The sequence below is a fragment of the Pteronotus mesoamericanus genome, unplaced genomic scaffold (assembly GCF_021234165.1).
Source record: "Pteronotus mesoamericanus isolate MK-2021 breed Mesoamerican mustached bat unplaced genomic scaffold, CSHL_Meso_final contig_73, whole genome shotgun sequence".
Lineage (NCBI taxonomy): Eukaryota > Metazoa > Chordata > Mammalia > Chiroptera > Mormoopidae > Pteronotus > Pteronotus mesoamericanus.
In genome coordinates, this window is record NW_026555245.1 from 15,102,727 (window position 1) to 15,125,862 (window position 23,136).

The 23,136-nt window shown below is 37.4% G+C and overlaps 1 protein-coding gene across 4 annotated transcripts in view; it reads left to right on the forward strand.

Moving 5' to 3' along the window:
* TRPM3 (transient receptor potential cation channel subfamily M member 3) overlaps nt 1–23,136 on the forward strand; it is a 493,648-nt gene that overhangs the window by 363,170 nt on the left and 107,342 nt on the right. For all 4 annotated transcript variants that reach the window (XM_054583031.1, XM_054583028.1, XM_054583029.1 and 1 more), the window contains 3 exons: nt 2,771–2,843; nt 20,643–20,743; nt 22,497–22,631. In XM_054583031.1, the coding sequence (XP_054439006.1) occupies nt 2,771–2,843; nt 20,643–20,743; nt 22,497–22,631 (309 nt within the window). The remainder of the gene's footprint in view (nt 1–2,770; nt 2,844–20,642; nt 20,744–22,496; nt 22,632–23,136) is intronic.

The following is a 23,136-nucleotide window of genomic DNA, read 5'->3' on the forward strand; positions in this document are numbered from 1 at the left end:
TTAAAAAATAAAGAGAAGTAAACAAAAATTGCCATATAATTCTATATAGAGAGGAGATTATTTAAATAATAAGAGAATTCTAAGTACAACTGTATATCAATAAATTTGAAAATCTACATAAAATGTTTGCTCCTCTAGGAAAATATATGAAATTGAGTCAAGGAGAGGCAGAAAATCTAAATTGATCAATAACTTGAAAAATTTCTAAGAAAGATCAGCTATTTCTAAAAATACTTCAATGCTAGATAGTTTATAACCATCCTGCTAAATCTGCCAAAAAGTCAAATTCTTTGTTATGTAAATTATTCTGGAACACAACTGAATGAAGCCTCCCAATTCCCAGTGAAAATTACTGTAACTCTAGTACCAAAAGCAGTCAAGTTTGTGACATGCACCAACCTCACTTACAAACATAGCTGCCAAGATCATAGATAAAATACCAGCAAATAAAAACCATGCTGTTAAAGAATAACAAATCAAAACCAAGGAATTTTATATCAGACTTTAAAACTACTATTTTGATTTACTTTCCCACCTGATTCTCTGCATCTCTGCCAACACTGGGGAGTGGTAGGAGAAAACTCTGGTTTTCTTGTTTGATTTTTTTTCCCTGAAATAGACACTTACATTTGTATTGAGTAGGTGAAATTTTTAAATTTCAAATTTAAAAGTTTTAGAGTAGGGATGAACATGTAATGTCCCAGGTCAATTCAAAGCAAACTTATGAGATAAATTTTATCTTTGGATCCTCCAGCCTATGTTCAGTGCTTCCTTTCCCTCTTTCTAGAGTCCTTGAGTTCTTCATCTAAGCATACAAGGACGGGGGTATGGACATGTGGGCGGCCATTTCCTCCTCTTAGTTATCCAAAAAAAAACTGCAAAGTCTTGGCATACAATTCCATTTCAGACCCTTTGGCAAACAAGAGCACACATACCCAGGTCTCCACTTGCCCACCCTAAAATCCTTTAAAAAGCTAACATTATACACTTTCTTTTCCCCCTCCTCAAGTCAATTTCCAGGAAAGCCTGATAATCTCATATTGTCAGGCAAATTTGATTTATGTACTTGCTGCCTCAGGAGAATTTGCATCAGAAATGTAGCCTCTAATGAGGCTGTGAAAACTTACCCATCTGCAGAACAAGTAGGTCCTATATTTGAGGAATTCTGTTTGATGTCTAATTTCTGAATCTTCTAAAATGGTGAGCTCAGATGTTATCCGATGCTTCAGCCTGCTATACAATAATGCCTTTCAGACTATACCCAGCCGTGAATTAAGGGTTTAAGAGTTAGCCAAAATTCCACTTCTGCCCACTGGTTCTTAATCCAATTAACCTAAATTTTCTTCCCATGAGTACAGAGCAGATACAAGCTGCCTCTCATCTCCCAAGTGGATTCTGTGAGGGCATCAAGTGCTATTTAGAGCAATGTCTCAATGGCACTTTGGCCAAATGTATGGTTGTACAGAAGCAGGTTTCTGTGGGAATCTAATAGAGATGAGGCACAACTTCACCCAATGGCCCTTACCAGAGGCCACAACTGTGACCCATGAGCCAAACACAGCACACAAATGAATTTTATCTGGCTTTCTATATTTTTTACATTTTTGAGTTCAAATGCCTGTGAAGGCATCTTATCTTGCAATCTCTGCCTTATACACATCCCAGAACATAAACTGACACAAAAGAATTAGGCAACTCACAAGAGCACATATGTTCTTGTTCATTCTCCTCACTTCTTCCCAATGCTTAAGGTACAAGACTAAAAGGTAAGACCTATAGAGTTCCAATCACAGCTGTTCTAACTAGCTGTTGACCTTGAGCACTAGCTCTTTTTCTGTGAGTAGTAGACTAGAAAATTTCTAAGGCAACTGATAGTTTAACAGTCTGTGGTTCTGTATCCACTCTCTCCATCATAGTAGCAAAATTTAGAATTATATATTAGCAAATTCTATCATGTTTACTTTCTATGTAGTTGGAAATAGGCAAGCACTATTATTTTCCCATTTATAAACAGGGAAACTCAAAGCCTAAAGCCGTTGAATACAATAGTAATTCAATGTAGAAATTTTTAAAAATCTTTTGGCTTCTTTAAGTAGCTTCCCTCTGAGTTAGAAAAAAATCTTTATTGTACCTAAGCACTATTTGGGGACTTCATATTAATCCAACATGTATTAATTCTTCCCCAGAGAATACTTTTCTCCCCTGGATGTACTGATAAATTATTCTCAAGAGGTCTCAAGGTTATTGAGAGGCCTGGAGGATCTAAAAGAATCACAGCATTGAAAACCTTGAGTAGCTATTGCTGAGGAGTAAGTGTAGCAATGGCTAAATTACACACATGCATACATACACACACATACACATAATGGAGCCATTTGCTGAAGGGCATACTGTTAACTAGCTATTTTTAAACACTTAATTACTTATCTCATAGTTTACATTATGGTGTATCCATTTCTGTAAGTCTAGCAAGTTCTCATTTTAAAACTTAAATGTTAGAAGAGGACATTTTCCTTTGTTTCTGGCTTCCCCTCATTGTAACCATAATCAATGCAATTATCCAAGACGGTTTCTGTCAGGAGGCTACTGAGGCATTTCCCTGTTAATGAACTGCAGAGCCCTCTAATTGAATTCTTGCTATCTGTGCTTCTGTTGTGGTTAAGAATCTACCTTACAGATATTAAAATAGTCTGTGTTCAGATATGGCCTCATTGATTTAATTTCTTTTGGGGGGAAAATGCATTGCTAATGGTCATGTCTCATATTGCAGATTACGGTATTTCGGATGGGATCAGAAGGACACCAGGACATTGATTTAGCTATCCTGACAGCTTTGCTCAAAGGTAAGAGAGTTTGTATATCCAGAGAGTGCAAAAATAACTTAAATGGGTTAATGCAGCAACCTTATGTCTCCTAATAGTGGACATAATTCAAAATGACACCATTACACATCCAATTGTAGACAACATAAGGACCTCTCCCGAAAGACACGTTCCTGCTATTCAATCCTTCTACAATGGAGCTGTTACAGAATGACTCAATTTCATAAAATTTAAATATACTACAATTCAGTCCTGTCCACTGAATGATAAAAATATGTAAAGTAAAAGACTAATGTGATATGTGACACACTGAGTTACTGAAGTTATTTAATAATTATTGCCCTATCTACTTTCAAAAATCACTTAATATAGCATGAAAAATAGTACAGAGATATCATAATTTATTAAAATGGAAAATCAAAACCATTTAGAGCAATAGAGAAAGAAACCAAAAACATTGGCTACTGTACTTGTTATAATTGAGCATTAAATTTAACTCTAAGTTTCCTCAAAGTCGAGGTAAAAATAGAAATGCCGGGAGTGACTGATTTTCCTTTATAAGGAGACTGCTGGCGCTTTTGTCCTGTTTTCTAGTCCCAGTGTTATAAAGAGGCTTCACTACATGCCCTCATCCTTACAGCCATATCCAAGAGAAGATAAATTTTCTTCAACCTCTGCAGATCAAACCCTGCTTTAATGTCCTTTAATAGGTATTTTACTCTGGATAATAATGTTTGGTATTAAAATAAACAAAAAAAAAGTTGCCTCTGTTTAACACTGAAGTGAAAACAGGAACTATAAGATGAAGCAAAACCACAAAACTTTTGAATGTGGTCCTGGATAGAGATGACTTCCTCATTCTTCCTGAGCCCATACTTTGCCTGCTGCAGCATTTGTCACCTGGTTGACCATTGCCTGTTGTAACCCTCCTTAGGTTACAAGCTCTGTGAGGGCGGAGAATGTGTCTTGTCCGTCACTGCTTCTTCAGCACCTCACATAATCCATACCACATGGCATGTGTTCAGCCAATTTTTGTTCAATAAATGAAAGAACGAATGGATGCCTTCCTAATTCAGTGATAAATTCCAAAATTAAAACTCAGACTAGCAACCACTGTATTCTATTTTCCCATCTACCGACTCTTCTTCCACTGTTAATATTTCCTTGAGTACCTATCGTGTGGCAGTACCTATGCTAAGTGCTAAGCTTTTTACAAATGCTATAAATATTAATTGTTGCAACAACTGTGTCATGAAGAAGCTGTTTTTAATTGCCATTTACAGATGGGGTCAGTGGAGCTACAAGGGATTAAGTAACTTGCTCAAGGTTATCATTACTAATTAGTAAGCCTGGACTTAAAAGTATGTCTAACTCTTCATTATACTACATGTCCCCTTTGACCTTAGAAGCTGATCTACTCCATCTACTCCCCAAATAAGACATGCACATTTATTCAAGATTCTGATCACATTGCACGAAGGTCACAATCCTAGGAAGTGTATCATGTGTCCCAGGTTGAGAACCTGTGTTCTAAGACATTTGGTTCCAATGGACTAAGAAATACAAACACGCAGAGAAATTAAGAGACCTGCATGGGCTGAGCCACAACATACATCCTGGGTCCCCTCCTCCATTTATCAGACAAAATTAAAATTTGAGGCATGTAACTCTGATATTTGCTATTCTTACATAAAAATAAGAAAACATAAAGCTGGTAATCCTTATTGAGGACTTATTAAGTGCCCAACACTGTTAGATGCATTCTTTGTATAAATTCACTTAATCAACACAACTGTGTGATGACCAGCTTATTACAAGGCCCATTTTATAGACAAGGAAATTGAACAATTTAGTAACATGCCCAAGATAAGCTGGACAGTCTGACCCCATAGACCTCACATATACCACCAAGGCATTCTCATTGGTAATAATAAGTGGAACACCATATTTATCACCTTGAATCAAACTCACAGCAAAAGGAGAAGTAACCTCATTATTAGTTAAAACATATTAACCATCATATTATCTTCTATTGAAAGTATTTTTGTCCTCTGTCACTAATTTGTGACTTAAAGTTGTGCTTCCACTTTCATCAGTCTTAGAATGTATTTGTAATATAAATAGAATATAGTTGTTTTCTGACTGTTCATGACAGATCATATGAAATACATTTTATACTATAACCAATTAGTTATACATACGTATTTAGAAAACTGAAATTAAGGTACATGAAATAATGTTTACATTGACTATAGGTAATAAAATCAGTATTTTCTATTCTCTAAATTATATCCCACTAAATTGATTTCATGACCCACTAATGGGTCATAACCTGAAATTTACAAAACACTGCCACAGAAGATTAAAGGAAATTATGATTGCTCTAAGAAATTAACATTTTAATTATTATAATGAACTGTATTTATGCAGCAGTTGATGCTAATGGGAATTTATGCCATCAAAAAATTATGATATGTCAAATCTATTTTGTGAAGGCTTTTAAATGCTCTCTGATTTTTACCCAGTAGATTTGTGAAGCATTTCAAAGTAGATTTGCTGATTCTACCTTAGAGGCCAAGAGCATACTTATATCAGTTTCAAATTCTTTAGTTTGTTAAATTATTCTTCCTATGTATTTTTAATTATGCCTGAGCATGTAATACTGTTTACACTTAATTTTTCTATAACCATACTTAGTTTTCAATTATCTAATACATGAGAAACCTTTGTACTGTACAGTTTTTATTCTCTCCATCATCTGAGAAAATTAGAAGTTAGATAAGAGGGGTAGGAGAGAGTTATGAAACTAACCACTGGTTGGTCCAAAAGTCCAGAGCCTGTGAGGCATAGAAGACAGATAGGAAACCAGGTGGCTGTGGGGAAAATACACCTTTGCTGTCTCCTGTTTCTGACCCCACTGGGTTTTATTTTTCTCTGGATCTGTTCATATTAAAAGATACTGTTTATATGATACAGACTTACTGGGTATCTGTTCAAAAATGAAGAGAGAAAGAAGACAGTGAATGCTGTTACAGAGATCTAAGAGGCCCGTAGTTTCTTCAAAGGCTGGCCTGAGTAGCTTTTGAGAACAGGTGATGTCACATTTGTCCTTCACATTAAGGACCACTCTCCAAGGTGACGGTCTGAGCCTCGGGACGACACCCTTCCCCACCTCCTCCGTTCTCCCCCCACCACCGCCACACACCGGGGCGGCCCAAGCAACTGGCACAGAGTGCAGTTGCCAGAGAAAATATGGGGCGTTGAATGTTCAGATAAACAACAAATTTTTAGCATAAGTGTGTCCCAAATATTACATGGGACACACTTATACTAAAAATATTGTTCATTATTTATCTGAAATTCAAACTTAACTGGGAGTCCTGTATTCTTCTTTGCTAATTAGGCTAACCTACTCAGTGGAGGTCTGACACCTTGAGAGGTTCTATGGGAAAAGTACTCAAGAATCTAGGGAGACCTAGTTCTACTGCCTGCCTCCATCCCTCAGCCAGGCTCTGCCTAAATCATAGCACTACATAAGACTTCCACTGGAGAAAACCCCAGGCTTATCTTAAACTATCAGGCATTTACCAGCGTGCTCTCTCAGGCACCTCATACTATCTGTGTCTCTCATATAGCAACATAAACTTCTTGCTCCAGGCTCAATAAAGCCAGATAACATCTGCTCATAGCAGAAGTTATTGCAATGGTATTTGATGCTTTCTATGGATAAAATTACTCCCAATTTTCTTTTCATTTATTCTCATGCACCCTGGAAGTCGAATCACATGGGTATACACTCTTCATACCTATCTATATACATGCAATAAAGTGTAATATGTGATGATCACTGTCCTCCCTAAATGAGAAATTTTTTTCTTTGGGTTTAATCTTCATTCGTAAATAAATTACCTACAGCACAGGGAGAGAGTAAACTTTACTGCTAACTTTTTTTCTGCAAAGCAATTTAAAAGAGCTAAATAAAAGTACAAACAATACATTCCCACACAAAACTGTCCAGGCCATCAAAAACAAGGAAAAGTCTGAGAAATAGTTACAGCCTAAGGACAGATGAAGACTAAATGTAATGTGGCTTCTTGAGTGGGATCCTTAAACAGAAAAAAAAAAGTATTAAGTTAAAAATTAAGAAAACCTGATAGAAAAGGAAAAAACATCTTATGGAATTAACTGTAAAAGTCAAGTACATATACAGTCAGAGTACCATAACAGGTACAGGCAATAGTTAACATAAAATATCTATATAAATCACATAAACATGGATAATAGCTGAGCACTATTGATATAATAAATGATTAAAAATACCATTAGAGAACCTAAGCAAGAGAAATATGAATATAAAGTTAACAGAAAATAATTTGTAGGAAGTCCAATTCCCCTATGGAGTTAAAGTAATTTCAGAGAAAATTACCTAGTTTCTACTATTTCACTTCACATGTTTTATTCTTCAGACATAATTAATGCTAATCAATAATTAATAAACTAATTACTTATAGATTCTTAAGTAGGGGATGACAACTTCTTTTTAAGATATACATTTGTAAGTTTATTCAAACCATAAAGAAAAAAAGTGTAAAATAAAATTCAAATGCCAACCTGAAACTAATACAAAATACAGTTTATTGAATATAAACTGTAATTGAAAAATAAAATTTCAAATGCCAAAAGAATAACCAATATGTTCTAACTTTAGAAAAATGTCAAGAATGCCACTGATTAGACTATAATATGCAAAACAATGAAATCACTAGGTTCTAAATCATTTTTCTTTAAAATTATATCTTTTAAAAAAACTAAACTTGAAATAAAAGTAGATAAAATCTTTTTTTAAAAAAATATATTTTAGTAATTTGAAACTGCTTCTGAATGCATGCCCCTGTGACTCTATTAACTAAAAAATGCAGTAATTATCACAAACTAGTACTGACATCAATAGGCAATTAGTCTTGCTAAATAACTCCTCTTATTTTTTAAATGGCTCAATTAATCCCTAGCAAAACAAAATTTTGTAGTATATTCTAAAGTAGTTTATATCCAACCAGTTCTATGCACCAGATACATCTCAAAGGAAATAGTATCCTGGAGTATTTACTGAGAGGCTACCTTGCTTAAACTGTGATGACTGATGAATAGGTTTTGTGGGAATTAATTATGACCCTACTTTGAAAGTAAAAAAGTATTTCTAGTTAGGTGTTGTCTTTCACACCCTTCTTTCCTGCATGTAGGCAGCTACATACAACACATGCATGATTGCTTTCTTTTTAATATTCTTTTAACCTGTAACTCTTTGGATAGCTTTATTAAGGCCAAAAAAGGAGACATGCATGTTAATACTTTCATCACTAATAAGACACAAAGTTATAGTAATTAAACATTATACAAATGGAAGTAGATGAAATTCTGTCTAAAAGAGATATACAAAATCAAAAATATTTGGCATATTCCCTTTTATTTTAGATTTAAAAGGGGATGGAAGTAAACTGTGGGAGAATAGTAAAAATTTCAGTTGGAGATGAAATTCACCTTGTAATTTTTACAATGTAGATTCTGTACTTCAGTATTTATTAAGCCTTTTACAGTATGAGGTCAATTTTTGTTCTCCATGTGTCCTCTGACTTTTAAATCAGGCTTTTCCAAATACACTTGTTTCCTGATGGTTCAGTGTATTCCTTTAGTCAAGCCTTTAACTTCAGTGTTACAGAGCAGGTTGGCCTTCAGTAGTTATTCAGGCCTGGAAATCTCATTAATAAGTGAGGTCTGCCTGATGATGATGATGATGATGATGATAATGATGATGATGAAGATGATGGCGACAATGATGCCACCTCTAAGCCAGAAATGAGGACAGGGCACCAGCACCATCTGTTTTACTAACCAACAAACACATACAAGGTCTGTCCAGAAAAATTCCAGCCATTGTTAATGTAATGAGAATGATTTGCATAACATCAATGCAGCCGGGCAGCCAAGGAGGGTGAACTGGTATACCCGTGTGTGAACAATGACAACTTCACTGTACTAGTCATTGGGAGCAGTGGACACTGTTGAGGGAGCATTTGTACCAAGTGGCATTGCATTCAAAATGACTGAATGAGTAGGGTAACAAATCTTCATCAAATATTTTCTTATTGTTGTTCAACTACAGTGGTCCCCATTTTCCTCTCACCACTCTCTCCCACGGCACCCCACCCCCACCTCCTACACTCAATCCTACGTCAAATTTTGCATTTAGCTTACACACTCCTCCATGGAAGCTATTCGGATAATTCAGAAGGCCACAGCTATAGGCAACTGGTGATTGGCAGCTTCATCACAACAATGCACCTGCTCATGCAACACATCCTGTGCAGAGTTTTTTGGTGAAACATCAAATCACCCAGGTGACTCAGCCTTCCTACAGCCCAGATTTGGCACCCTGCAACTTCTGGCTTTTCCCAAACTAAAATCACCTTCGAAAGGGAAGAGATTTCAGACCACCATTGAGATTCAGGAAAATATGATGGGGCAGCTGATGGCTATTGGGAGAACTGTGTGAGGTCCCAAGGTGCCTATTTTGAAGGGGACTGAGGCATCATTGTACTACGTACAATGTTTCTTGTATCTTCTATCTTCTTCAATAAATGTCTCTATTTTTCATATTACATGGCTGGATACCTCCTGGACACACCTCATATACATAGCACCTAGCACATAGTTGGTATTCAGTAACTATTTATTGCACTCATGAATAAATGATCAACAGGCTTTGGGGTCAGATTAGATATATCTTTACATCCTAGTGCTTTACTAGCTGTGGCATTAAGCAAGCAGGTTAGTTAACCTCTGTAAGCCTCACTTCCCTTCCTGGGCAAAGGGAAATCATACCTTTCTCATGTGGGTTGATGTAAGGAACACATGAGATAGTTAAAGTAAAAGATCTTTGAAGGAAAGCAATATGCCTTCTCTATGATAAATACTTAACATGTATTAGTTTTATACCCATTCCTTTCTAAAATAGGCTTAAAAAATTCTTAAAGAACTGGCATGTTCCTCATGTCCAAAACACATCAGAATCATATAATGGTAAATTTGAAAGGACCCATAAATTTATTTTTTTAAACTTTCCAACCTAAGTATTTTATTTTTTTAAATTTAATTTATAAATCATGTTTATTCTATTACAGTTTTCTCAATTTTTCCCCCTTTACCTCCTCCACCCATCTCACCCCAACTCCCCACTCCCACAGTCAATTCCCACTCTGTTGTCCATGTCCATTGGTCATTCATACATGTTCTTTGTCTAGTCCCTTCCCCTTCTTTCTACCATTGTCCTCCTTCCCCATCCCCTCTGGTCACTTTCAGTCTGCTCCATGTCTCCATGCCTGTGGTTTATTTTGTTCAGTAGTTTATTTTGTTGAATAGAGTCCACTTATAGGTGAGATCATATGGTATTTGTCTTTCATCAACTGGCTTATTTCACTTAGCTTAATATTCTCTAGTTCCATCCATGTTGTCACAAAAGGTAGGAGTTCCATCTCTCTTTCCTTCTTTCTTAAATATTGATTGATTTTATTTTTTAAATGTCAATTATAAAATATTAAAAAAACTTAAAACCATTATAAAGTCTCAGCAATTAAAACAACGTGACACCAGCAGAGAGATAATCAAATACATCAATGAAATATATTGAGCATTCTAGAAACAACCGTATATATTTGTCTAACAATGTAATACATGATTAAGTTGGTATTTCAAATCAGTGGGTAAAATAAGGCTTATTCAACAAATAAGGTGCATGGACCACTATTATTTGAAGTTAAACAAATCTAGAGCCCTATTTCACACATTATACAAGAAATATTCAAGTGAGTTAAAAATCAATATGTAGAATCTAAGGAATTTTAGGAGAAAATACAAACTAATATTTTTCTTACCCTGAAATAAAATATTCAAACCCAGAAGCTATAAAGTAAAATATTGACAATATGACTATATTAAACATTTAAGACTGTACGGTAATATACATATTAAAAAAGTTAAAGGACAAGTAATAGAACAAGAAAGTATTTGCAACACACCTAAAAAAGGGTTAATGGTTTTGTTTTTGTTTTTGTTTTGTTTTTTAGGGCAAAAATTCTACAAACATTTAATCAAAAAATGAATAAGGAATACCAAAAAGTCACTTAAAGCTTTTTAAAAATAATAGAGATAGGCAAGAAATATACAAAAAACAGGTTTAGTTTCAACAAATAATAAAGGAACAATTAAAATAACACATCATTGTCACAATCAGATTAATACATATTAAAAAATATTGATAATATCAAGTATTGGCAACTCTGAAAGGAACTGGGTATTTGCAGACTCTTTTTCTTCATTTTAAAGCAGTCTTTTTAGCATATTTTGCAGTGCTGGTTTGGTGGAGGTATATTCTTTTAGCCATCTTTTGTCTGGGAAATTCCTTACAACTAAATAAATAAATTTCAAGGATACATGAAAGGATCCAAAACAGACCACAAAAAGGATTTTAATCTTGAAAATGGTCAAGAATATGCTAAGCTGCCTTAAAATGAAATAAATTTTCTTGCAAGTTTATTTTCTTGCAAATCCAAGTAGATCTCAAAGTAATAACAGAGACCAAAGTAGACAGCAATTTTAGACATTTCAATTTGTCTCTAATAACAAAATGCAATAAAAAACTTAAATCTCTTAATCTCTATCTGTATAATGTTTTACAGTTCACAAAGCACTTTCACATAAATTTTAATCATCTTCTAATCTTTACAACTCCATGCAATGGTAACCAGCTAGTTTATCTCTAAATTGGGACTTTCTTAGGCATAAAGTGAGAAGTATTGATAATTATGCCAGAAAAATGGGAATAAGCCAAGAATATCCAGGCAAGCTCTGAACCATTAACACCCTGGTTACAAACTTTACCTTCCAATTAGAAATTGTCCAGAGGAAAAGGATTATGTCTTATTTGCCTTTATATCCCAATGCCCAGAAAAACTTCTGACATGGAATTTTCATAAATATCCATTGATTGAAAGAAGTAGAGTCCTGGCCTAATCAACCACTAGCCGAAGTTACATAAACAACACAGACATAAACTGGGGCCTCCTTACCCCTGAAATTTCATTAATGTGGATTCTCAATAATCCACAGAAATGCAGATCCTATACCATCCCCAGGAGTTCCACAAATTGCTAAAATTACTAAATTCTCCCTGTCATCCCTGCCTTCAGGATCCTCATTCACATATATTATTTCTGCTCCTCATCATAGCAGTCAAAAATGTAAAACTTGACCCTTCCACAGCTTCAAAACAAAAATAAAATTCACTTAACATAAAGCATTTAATGGACATAGTAGACTTTTCTAAAAACATAGGTACGGCTGGAAAAAAAGGTTTATTTCTGAATAATGTAAACACTTCTAACTGAACAGCAGGCAGCTCCAATATTGATATATGTTGGCTATGCATACAGGACACTTTCTACAGATCCTTCACCCATGACTCCCCCACCTGTCACATTGTCCCACAGGCTTCCCCTCCCCCATCTTCTTCCACCATTTCCTTCTTCCTCATGCTTCTCCTTTAAGAGTAAAACAAAGTCCTCTTCTCCTTTCAGACACAGAGGTTCATCTCTGTTCTCTGATATTTTGGCCCCAGCCCTGAAGGGCTCATCTGCAAGGTATCTCCAAAATAACCTCTGCAAGGTATTTTTCAAACAAAGACTTCCCCTCTCTAAGCAGAATGCTGGTGCCAACTCATGGAAGAGAGTGATTTCTTCAGCTCCTTTTATATAGGTAGTAAGTATGAGAGTGGGGCTTGAGATTCCAGCTTCTCATCAGAGAATGAAAGTGTAATGTTCTTTGCTCCAAGGGTATAATCACCAGTAGGAAAGGTACAACATTCACATCCAAGTGTTTGCAAGGACCATGAACAACAGGACCTGAGGCCATTCCTAGGATAGTTCCAAAGTCATGAACGTGTCCATAAGATTGTCTCATCGTAGAACTTGACAGCTGGTAGAGCTACGAAGGTCTGGTCCACTGCAATGTCTCTGCTGGTGTTTGGACGAAGGGAAATTAGAATCCAGGTCTGTGGATGCCCAGGCACATTATTCCTTCCCTGCACCGTGAAGCTAGCTCTGCATGACAGATGTGGTCATTTTGGGCTCCTTGTTACACAGAAGCTAAACACCCTTTTACTCTATGGCTCGCTCATTCCTTGGAGCTGGCACAACGCCAGTGTGCTCAATGATCTGCACATTAAGTTAATTGCAAACCAAAGCATGTGTGCTCCTGACTAGCCAGTGGAGCTATGGGATCACACTTTTTCTTCCTTGACTACCTGAGAGCAACAAATCAACTTCATTCATTAAATTAATCATTACACCTTCTAAATTATATAATCATCCAGATTGACAGCAGCATGATTTGTCAAATGAATGCTTTACATTAATAATACAAGTAATAGTGATAACAACAGTAAAACTAACATATAACAATAACAACTAATATGGCACTTACAATAGTACAATTATTAATTCATTTAATCCTCATGATACCAAAATGGACAAGTACTGTCAGTATCACTCATTTTACAGTTTAAGAAAATGAGGCACAGAGAAGCTAAGTATGGCAGTCATAGTCACACAGGTAGAAACCGATGGTGTCTGGACATGAACCCAGGTTATCTGAGTCCAGAACACTTGCTTTGCATCCTGGGTATCTATGGCCAGGGCCAGATTTTAAAGACTGCACTTATTTTTCATGTTTTGAACAATCAATGATGAATAAACTTTCCTAGTGCAGGAAAAAATATAGTCAGACTCCCAGGTATATATAGTTCACCAAACAAGTAAATTTACTTATTCTCCTGTGAACCTCCTCAAGCAAGAGTAAAGTGTTATTTATTTAAAATCATTAGAGCGGAAACAATATTTTATGTTCCTGCATGCTGGAAGGCTAAATATCCCAGCCTCCCTCGCAGAGAGGTTGGAACCATATGACCAGGAGAGAAAAAAAACTGAACACTAAGCTGGTATCAAGCTGACTTATACTTTAAAATGTTCAAAAGGCACTGAAACTGGGGTACCCAGGACCTCAAAAAAAGGAGCAAAGGGAGGCAAATATAAAATAATTTGTGGAGTCTTTTTTAAATGGCTAGAATGTCATATCTTCTCCCCAAATCCCCTAAGCCCTCTCCAAACAAAAAGTAAAGATTGGACAGCTGGCATATATAGTATTGAAAATGAGGTGTGGCCCTTAATAAATTAATATATATTGGATGCTGGAACTCTAAACCTTTTCCCTCACTTGGTTCCTAGCATGCTGGTGGCTGGAATCTTTATCCTTCAGGCAGGAGATGGGAAGAGACTTTTCCGTAAAATGTGATGTTCCTGTAATGAAAGGCCTAAAGATACTACCGCGACTGATTCCACATCTAAGGATCCCAACCAGTTTACCTTACAGTGAAGTTTACCGCTGATAATCTCTACCCATGCACTTAGGGCTTTCAATCAGCACTTCCGTGCCCTGCTCTTAAATAGGAGCAGATGGCCAAGGGCAACCAGGCGTATCGGAAAGCCCTCTAACATAGAGGACAGACAGAGAAACAAACATAGAAGTGCAACCTGGAGCAAGCAGAACTTTTGAAAGAAGAAGGAAGTTCAAAACTATCATTAATACCCTCAAAGAAATTTTAAGTATTTGAGTCATTAAAAAATAACAGCATTTGTCTATTCCATTCAAGAACTAAAGAGAGCTCTTAGAAATTAAAAATAATAGTGTCAAATAAAAAATAAATGGAAGAACTAAAAAATAACATTGAAGAACTCTCCCAGAAACTACAGAAAGAGAAACAATAAAAGAGTGAAGAGAAGGTAGGAAATACCCTGGCCGGTAGGACTCAGTTGGTTGGAGCATCAACCCATAAACTGCAAGGTTACAGGTTTGATTTCTGGTCAGAGCACATGCCTCAGTTGTGGATGTTGTCCCTGGTCATGATGTGTACAAGAGGCAACCGATCAATGTTTCCCTTTCACATCAATATTTCTCCTTCTCCTCTCCTTTGCTTTCCTCTCCTCTCCTCTCCTCTCCTCTGTCTCTGTCTCTCTGCCTCTCTCTCTCCCCCACCCCCCTCTCCCTATAAATCAATTTAAAAATATAAGAGGGTAGGAAATTGTCAATGCAACAATTCCAGAAATGTCCCTGAATTCCAGAATACATGTTTCCAGGTTATAAGGACCCACTGAGTGTCCAGCACAATAGGTGAAAATAAACCCATACTAAATCATGTTATCATGATATTGTGGAATATGTGAGTCCAAATATATATATAAAATAAGTGCTTCCAATGAGAAAAACAGGTCATATGCAAAGGACCAGGAGCCCAAATATTTTAAACTTCTAACCAATAATGCAAAAAGCTATCATGCGATGCCCAAAAATTTTGAAGGACATTTATTTGGAATCTACAGTTCTATATCTAATCTACCAGTCACTTGTGAAGGTAGAATAAAGACATTGTCAGACATGAACTGTCAATTCCCAGGAACCACTTCTTTGGAAATTACTGGAGCATGTACTCCACCAAAAGGAAAGAGAAAGCAAAATGAAAGAGATGACATGGAACATGGGAAACAGGAGCACCAACATAGGAGAGAGGTGTTGGAAATCCCTGGATGATGAGGAAGGAGAGGCTCAAGATGACAGTTGTGCACCAGGTGTGGAGACAAAAGCAGGACCTCCCAAAGGCTTAAGTCTGTGTCACTTCTACTATAAAGCAAGTCACAAAATCAGCCCAGATTCTGTGCAGGGAGAGACTATCCCAAGAGTGTGAATATGGGAGGTATCTCCCTTGGAAGCTCTGTTTGAAGACCAGCTACCATGGAGAAACAAAATAATCAGCTTCTAGAGATGCATGGTTGCCTATGGGGAAAAAGAATTGGATGATGAGACAGGATTTTTGTAACAAATCTCTATGCAGGCACAACTTTAGTAAAAATAAAGTACATAATAGTCCCTGGATTATCCAGTTCTTAAAGAAAGAGACAATGAGTAAAAGGAAGAGAGAACAGAATCATCAATGCAATAATTTCAGAAAATGTCGCAGAACTCCTGAGCATATGTTTCCATAGAAGCTAGCTAAGAATCACAATATGGAGAATGCAATTATTTTAATTACTCAGCTACGTAAATGGATTCCTATTTGTCCTATCCCAAGCAAGCAGAACATTCAGACCCAATAGATAGAAGAGGAACAAAACAAAGCTTAATCTCCACCTCCTGACACCCTGAGGCGCAGGGAGGGGTTAGGAAGTGTAAGGACCCGTGAGAGAAAGAGTCCAGCTGTCACTCCATGCAGGGTACGTGGAAGAGGAGGAACAGCCTTTAACCGCGCCCCCCCCCGCCCCCCGCCCCCCGCTCCCCAGAAGCCCTTGGTCGCCTCTGACAGGCCAGGGAAGGTGCAGCGATTCTCTGAGCAGAGTGAGCAGGTTCCGTGCCCAGGAGGGCCGCCCTGTTACACCCCTGAGGAGGGGCCCGATGCACTTTGCTACTTGAGTGTGGTTAGAGTTCCTAAGAAACACCCCCTAAGTGCCCCTAGCTCGGGCTGCCCAGGCATGAATACATAATCGATCTTCTCAATTTACATTCCTAGGAAACAATCACATTCTTATAATCCAAACAGAGCATTTATATGTAAATTGAGACTCTTTCATCCCAACAAATTCATCTCTTCTTGTTTATATTTTAGCACCTACAAGCTTCAGCTCACCTAAGGGAATGTCTAAAGAAATAAAAATCTCCAATAAAGGTAGCATTTGATCGACTCCACAAGCTCTGTCAGAGAACTACCCCTAATGCCCATTGGCAATTCTGACATGTGTATAAGCCCTGGGTAATTTAGGGACTGTCAGTACGTAATTCTGAAAATTACTGTTTCACTGTACAGTAAGTACTCCTTTTATGAAAATTCAATGAAACCTAATCATTCACATTGACCACAGCAGAAACTGTAATAATAGTCTGGCTGGTGATTGTTCACCATCCAGGATGTTTGCATGGTGCTGACATTATTAACCTGATAAATTTGTTAAATTAGTATTATTAATTTGGTAAACTTATTGTCAGAAATATGTAAAACACTAAAAATACTTGCACAGTGCTTTAATTTAACAAAGACTTTTTCCATCTATTATTCTATTTAACCTCCGAAGTAATCCCTTAAGGGAAGTATTATTGATCTTGTTTTATACATGAAGAAACTGAATCTTGGAAAGGATACGTAAATCTCCCAAGCCCCACACATAATAAGTGAGCTCAGTGCCCTCTCTTCTACCCAAAGAAGTTGTTACAGCCCCTCCTTACACTCACACACATCTGCCCTCCAGGAAAGGGTGACTGGACACGGATCAGAACAGAGCCAGGCAGCTGCCATCTGGCTGGTATCGCATTCAGTTCTCCAGGAGGCCAGCATGCATCATTCTTAATGTCTGGGATAAATGACCTCTTAAATGCTACAAAGTCTTCAAAGATCTATAAACAGTAGAAGTATATGCCATAATATATCACAGTATAGCATAACATAAAAAGTATAAACAAAAAGACACCAGTGAAAGAGATACTCGTGGGCTCAGGGGAAATTTTAATGCACCTCTGCATTTCAGAATGCCAAAGCCTATTATAACAAATAAACAGCATAGAGAAATACAAAATAAGTAATATGCCAAGTATTTTTTCAGAGGAATTTAAACTTAAGAATATACTTTCTAAAAATCTTATTAATACTGGAAAGCAGAGTCTCCAAATAAATAAGATATAAAAATGTCCAAAAAGGGTTTATTCTGCCCGCAGAAGTGGCCAACATTTTATCCAATCAATAACTTCCTTAAAGTATATTTACAAACTTTATCTTTCGTATTGCATCATACTTTAGATATATTTATAAACTTCTAATTAGGAAAGAGAAATACTGCCCTGGCCAGATGGCACAGTTAGTTGGAGCATCACCCCGTATATACCCCAGAAGGTTGCAGGTTCACTCCAGTCAGGGGTTATAACCAGCAGGTTCAATACCCAGTCAGGGTGTGCATGGGAGGTAACCAATCAATGTTTTCCTCTCTGTCTCTTCCTCCCTCCCTCCCTTCCTCTCTCTCTAAAACCAGTGAACATATCATCAGGTGAGGATTGAAAAAATAAAGAATGAGAAAAACTTTTATGAAGGAAATTCTTTTATAAAATAAACATTACCTAAGTCACTGTTTTGTCAATATTCCTTTTTACAGCGTGACTTTAAAATGGAGACTTCCTGTTTATGACTGTGAGAGAGATGTGGCAATAGTTAAGGCTTGACTGATGCGAATGAGGCTGGCAGGGTGGAGTGGATGGAGCCCAAATGAGAACCAATCTTTGCTTTTCCAAAGGGAATAAGTGTGAGTCACTTCAGCCACTGACACAGACTATTAGCTAGACTTCGAAGGACCTCATCCTAACAGAGACTCAGAAATAGAACCTAAAGGAGGACTCAGTAGAAGAAAACAGTAACAACAGCAAATACACACACGCACACACACACATGCAGGGGATGGTTGTTTTCCTTTTCTTTGAGAGTACAAACTCTGGTCCAACCTTGTTTCCCCGGTGTCTACAAGAAAGGCTGGCAGAGAACTGGAGTGTAGTAAAAATCTGTTGAGTAAATGAAACCATTTGGGGATCCAGCTCTCTTCCCTAATGCGTCTCCCGGTCCCCTTTCTCAGCGCCAGGGGCAATATAATGAAGACATCAAGATTTCAGCCAGGGCGTTGAGGGGTGGGGGGGTGAAATGGGTGGAGGTGACCGGAACACACCAACTTCCAATTACAAGATAAGCGAGCCCTGAGCATGTAACCTACAGCATGGTGACTACAGTAAATAATATTGTATTGTATACCTGAAGGTTGCAAAACAGTAGATCTTAAAAGTTCTCATCACATAAAAAAAATTGTAACTATGTGTAACTAAACTTATTGTGGTAATAATTTCACACTATATACATATATCAAATCATAGTTATACAGCTAAAACTAATACAATGTTATATGTTGATTATATTTTAATAAAACTAGATAAATAAGTATATCTCCAAGCCCAAATGGCTGACTGATGAAAACTAAAAAGAATCAAAGGAGCTCATTCATGAATTTTAGGTAACATTTTACCATTTTTGGCCCTAATTATACAGCATTAGAGGATATTCTGGCTTTGTTCATTAATGCAGTGTGGGAAGTTTTGTGATAGGATAGAGGACAGAAAATCCTGTTTGCTTACTTCACTTTGTGTGTAGGGGTTATCGTGAGTTCAATAAAACTTTCTAAGTTTCTATGAATAAAAAAAAATCTACTCTGAAACCAAACTGCCTGGGTTTGAATCTCATCTCTGGCACTTCCTATCTACTTCACCTTGGACAAGGTTTTGTGCCTCAGTTTTCTCATCTGTAAAATGGTGATAATGGCACCTCATAATTGGTTCATTTGTTCTAAGAATTTAATACATTAATAGTTTCTTATACCAGTAACCCTAGTGTAAGTTTGCAGTCCCTATTGTAATATGAAGAGATAAGAAATATATTTTTATGGAAAAAAAATCCCTGTGTAAATTGAATTAATATTCATCATTTCAAACACTAATTAACTTACTACAAGTATGTGGTTTATACTGAACCCAACAAGCATGTACACTAAAATCAGAAATGCCATTTGAGAATGACTACTATCAAAAAGTCAACAAATAGCCAAGTGTTGGTAAGATTGTGGAGTAAAGGGAATCCTTGTGTACTGTTGGTAGGAATGTAAGCTGGTTCGGCCAGTATGAAGATTCCTCAAAAAACTAAAAGGAGATCTACCACACATCCCAGCAATTCATTTTCTGGGTATTTATCCAAAAAAAAAACCAACACCCATTCAAAAAGATATATGCACCCCTATGTTCATTGCAACATTATTTACAACAGCCAAGATGTGGATGTAATATAGGTATTCATCAATAGATGAATGGATAAAGAAGATGTGGTACATATATACAATGAAATATTATGCAGCAATGAAAAGGAATGAAATTTTGCCATTTGTGACAACATGGATGGACCTAGAGGGTATTATGCTACGTTAAATAAGCCAGTCAGAGAGAAACAAATACCAAATGGTTTCACTTATATGTGGAATTAAAAAAAATGAACAAAGAAAACAAAACAAAAATCAACTCATAGAAACAGAAACTAAAGTGATGATTACCAGGGGTGAGGGTCGGGGGAGGGGTGAAAAAGATGAAGGGTAATACCGTCAGTAATATTGTGGTAAGTTTGCATGGTGAGAGATAATTACTAGACTTAGTGTGGTGAACACATTGTAAGGTATAAAAATGCCAAATCACTATACTGTACACCTAAAACTAATGTAATATTGTATAGCAATATACTAATTTTTTAAGAAAGACTGTCAAGCAGTGGCTCTTAATGGCTGATTTTGTCTCCCTTCAGCCCTGGGGGAATTGGGCGATGTCTGTAGACATTTTTAATTTTCATGACTTTGGAAAGAGGTGCTATTGTCCCCTAATGGGTTGAGTCCAAAGATGCTGCTAAATATTCCACAATTACAGGGTAACCCCCACAATAAAGGATTATCCTGCCCAAGATGCCAGCAGTGCCAAGTTTGAGAAACCCTTCTATACACCTGAGCCGAGAAGAGGGGTATTGATGCCAGAGGGATGGGGTGGGTCTCCTTGGTATAACTCCTCGTTGTTTTCCCTGTCCTACTCTTTTCTCCTACTTGTCTACAGGAGCCAATGCCTCTGCCCCAGACCAACTGAGCTTGGCCCTAGCGTGGAACAGAGTCGACATCGCTCGCAGCCAGATCTTTATTTATGGGCAACAGTGGCCGGTAGAGTATATGTTGTCACCCCTGAAAAGCCCACTTGCCTGGGCAAAGGTGTTTATGTGAAATGTTAAAGGGTTTTCTTTAAGAAGAAGAAGAAGAGCAAAAATAAGAACAATAAATATAGCAATAAATACCTATCTGTCAATAATTGAATCTAAAAAACAAAATAAACAAGTAGAACAGAAACAGAACCATAGTTACAGAAAGCATTTTTATGGTAGCCAGATGGGAGGGGGGTCAGAGGAATGGGTGAAAAAGAAGGGACCAAAAAGTACAAATAGGTAGTTACAAAATAGTCATGGCCATGTAAAGTACAGTGTAGGGAATAGAGTAGCCAAGGAACTTACATGCACAACCCACGGACATGGACAACGGTGTGCAGATTGCTGGAGGGAGTAGAGGGGGCGGCTGGGTAGAAGGGGGCAAAGGGGAAAAAACTGGGACAACTGTAATAGCATAAACAATAAAATATAATTTTTTAAACTTTGTTTTTAAAAAAAGCAGCAGCAGCCTCTCAGAGCAGCTGGGAAATGCCGCCTTTGTTTTCGGATGGGAATGATTTAGGAAATCACTGCCACCTGGTGGAACATACGACTGAGCACAACTCGAAACATTCCAAAACATTTCCATCTCTCTGTGTGGCCTTCGATAGCAATTCTCAGCAGCAAATGATGCCATTTATTTTAAATGTCTGAAAAAAAATGTGTAATACAAAGTTGTATTAATTAAAATGAAGGAGGGATTGGAATTAGCAATTTGTTTCTGGTTGTCTTTGAGGCTGCGGCTTCCAAGTGGTGGCATCAGTGCTGGTGCGCGGCCGGTCGCACCTCGGCGGCAGAATGAGCAGGCTTCCCCCTGCAGGTGCCATCTGGTCCTGGGGCTGAGCGCAGGTCTTCCCTATTCCTGAGAACAGCACAGAGGGAACCAAAGCTTTATATAACTGTTCTTGGTTTGTTTCCCTCAATTAACTACCAAAAATAAAAGCTTGGAAAATTGACCATTGGGTGATGTAGGCAGATACCCCCAGGAGAAAACCAGCAGCCTGAAATTGGATTTCTGGGCCTGGAATTACTGCACAGGTCTTTTTTAACCCTTCCTTTCCCCAGAGAGCTTCTGCTCATTTAGTGTCACTAGTGCATTGCCGGTGTGGAAAGATTCGCCAAGGACCCTGGACACTGGAAAATTTTTGTAAAAGGAATTAAATAAAACCCTAGTAAACAGGCCAAAGGACCTAAATAGTTGCTATGCCTTCAGGTGGGAATGGGTGAGACAAATATAAGGTGGTATCACTTAACTAAAAAAAATAGAACAGCTTACTTTTTGTTCTGTTTACTGGGGCCCCTCTTCTCAAGCCAGCTGAGGTCTAATTCGGAGCCTAAGGAAGATGAAAACAAAGACAGCAAAGTACGCACCTGAGCACTTTACTGCGGTTGCAGAAGTTTGGACAGTGAGTTGAGAGAGAAAAAGCCTTGTAAATCTTTGTACCTTCTTAGGATCAGAGAGAGAGATTCAAGAAGGAAATAACTTTAGCAACTAGAAATCCTTGAGTTCTGTCTGCAAAGACAGACCCCAAAACACACGAGAGATTGTAGCTGCCCCTAAAAGTGGAGTTGGGAACAGTCTTGCTGGTATGTTTTTGAATGTGCTGAAGTTTTATCAGATGTCAAAGGCATCCATTTTGAAACTGTTCAGATGAACGCCAAAAAACTACATCTCTAGAGCCTGGGGCAGACTAACTCAGTGACTTGATTTGCAGGTGGGGTCTCTGGAACAAGCCATGTTGGATGCCCTAGTTCTGGACAGAGTGGATTTTGTGAAATTACTCATAGAGAATGGAGTAAGCATGCACCGTTTTCTCACCATCTCCAGACTAGAGGAATTGTACAATACGGTAGGACCAAGCTAAGGCACTTTTTATTTTCTCTGCATTTTTTTTTTGTTTTATCTTCTCCTCTTCCCCTACATGCCTGTGAATCTCCTCCCTGCCCTCCAAATGCATGGATCATTTTTCACAAATGCTCCCTTACACCTGTGTAGACAAGAAAAACCAAGTCACCAAGATTCCGCTTGTTTTAACTGCTCAGTTGTCATTATCTAAGGCAGAAAGTTATGTGATCACCAAAAGGTAACATTCTCAGATTCTTATACCAAACCATCAGTATTTAGAAATTAGGACACAGTTTATTTGTAAGCCCAGACGGTGTCTGGGGAAATAAGCAGAGGAGGACTGATTTAACACCAAGCATCAAAGGAGGCAAATTAACTATCCTGCACCATCCTGCTATCCTCAGAACTATGAAGTTTACTCCTTTTCCACTGTAATGGAATAAAATATAAAAACCTCTTGTCTGGGACTACCCGAAAGTATTTTTTGTTGTTTTGTAATGATGTTTTAA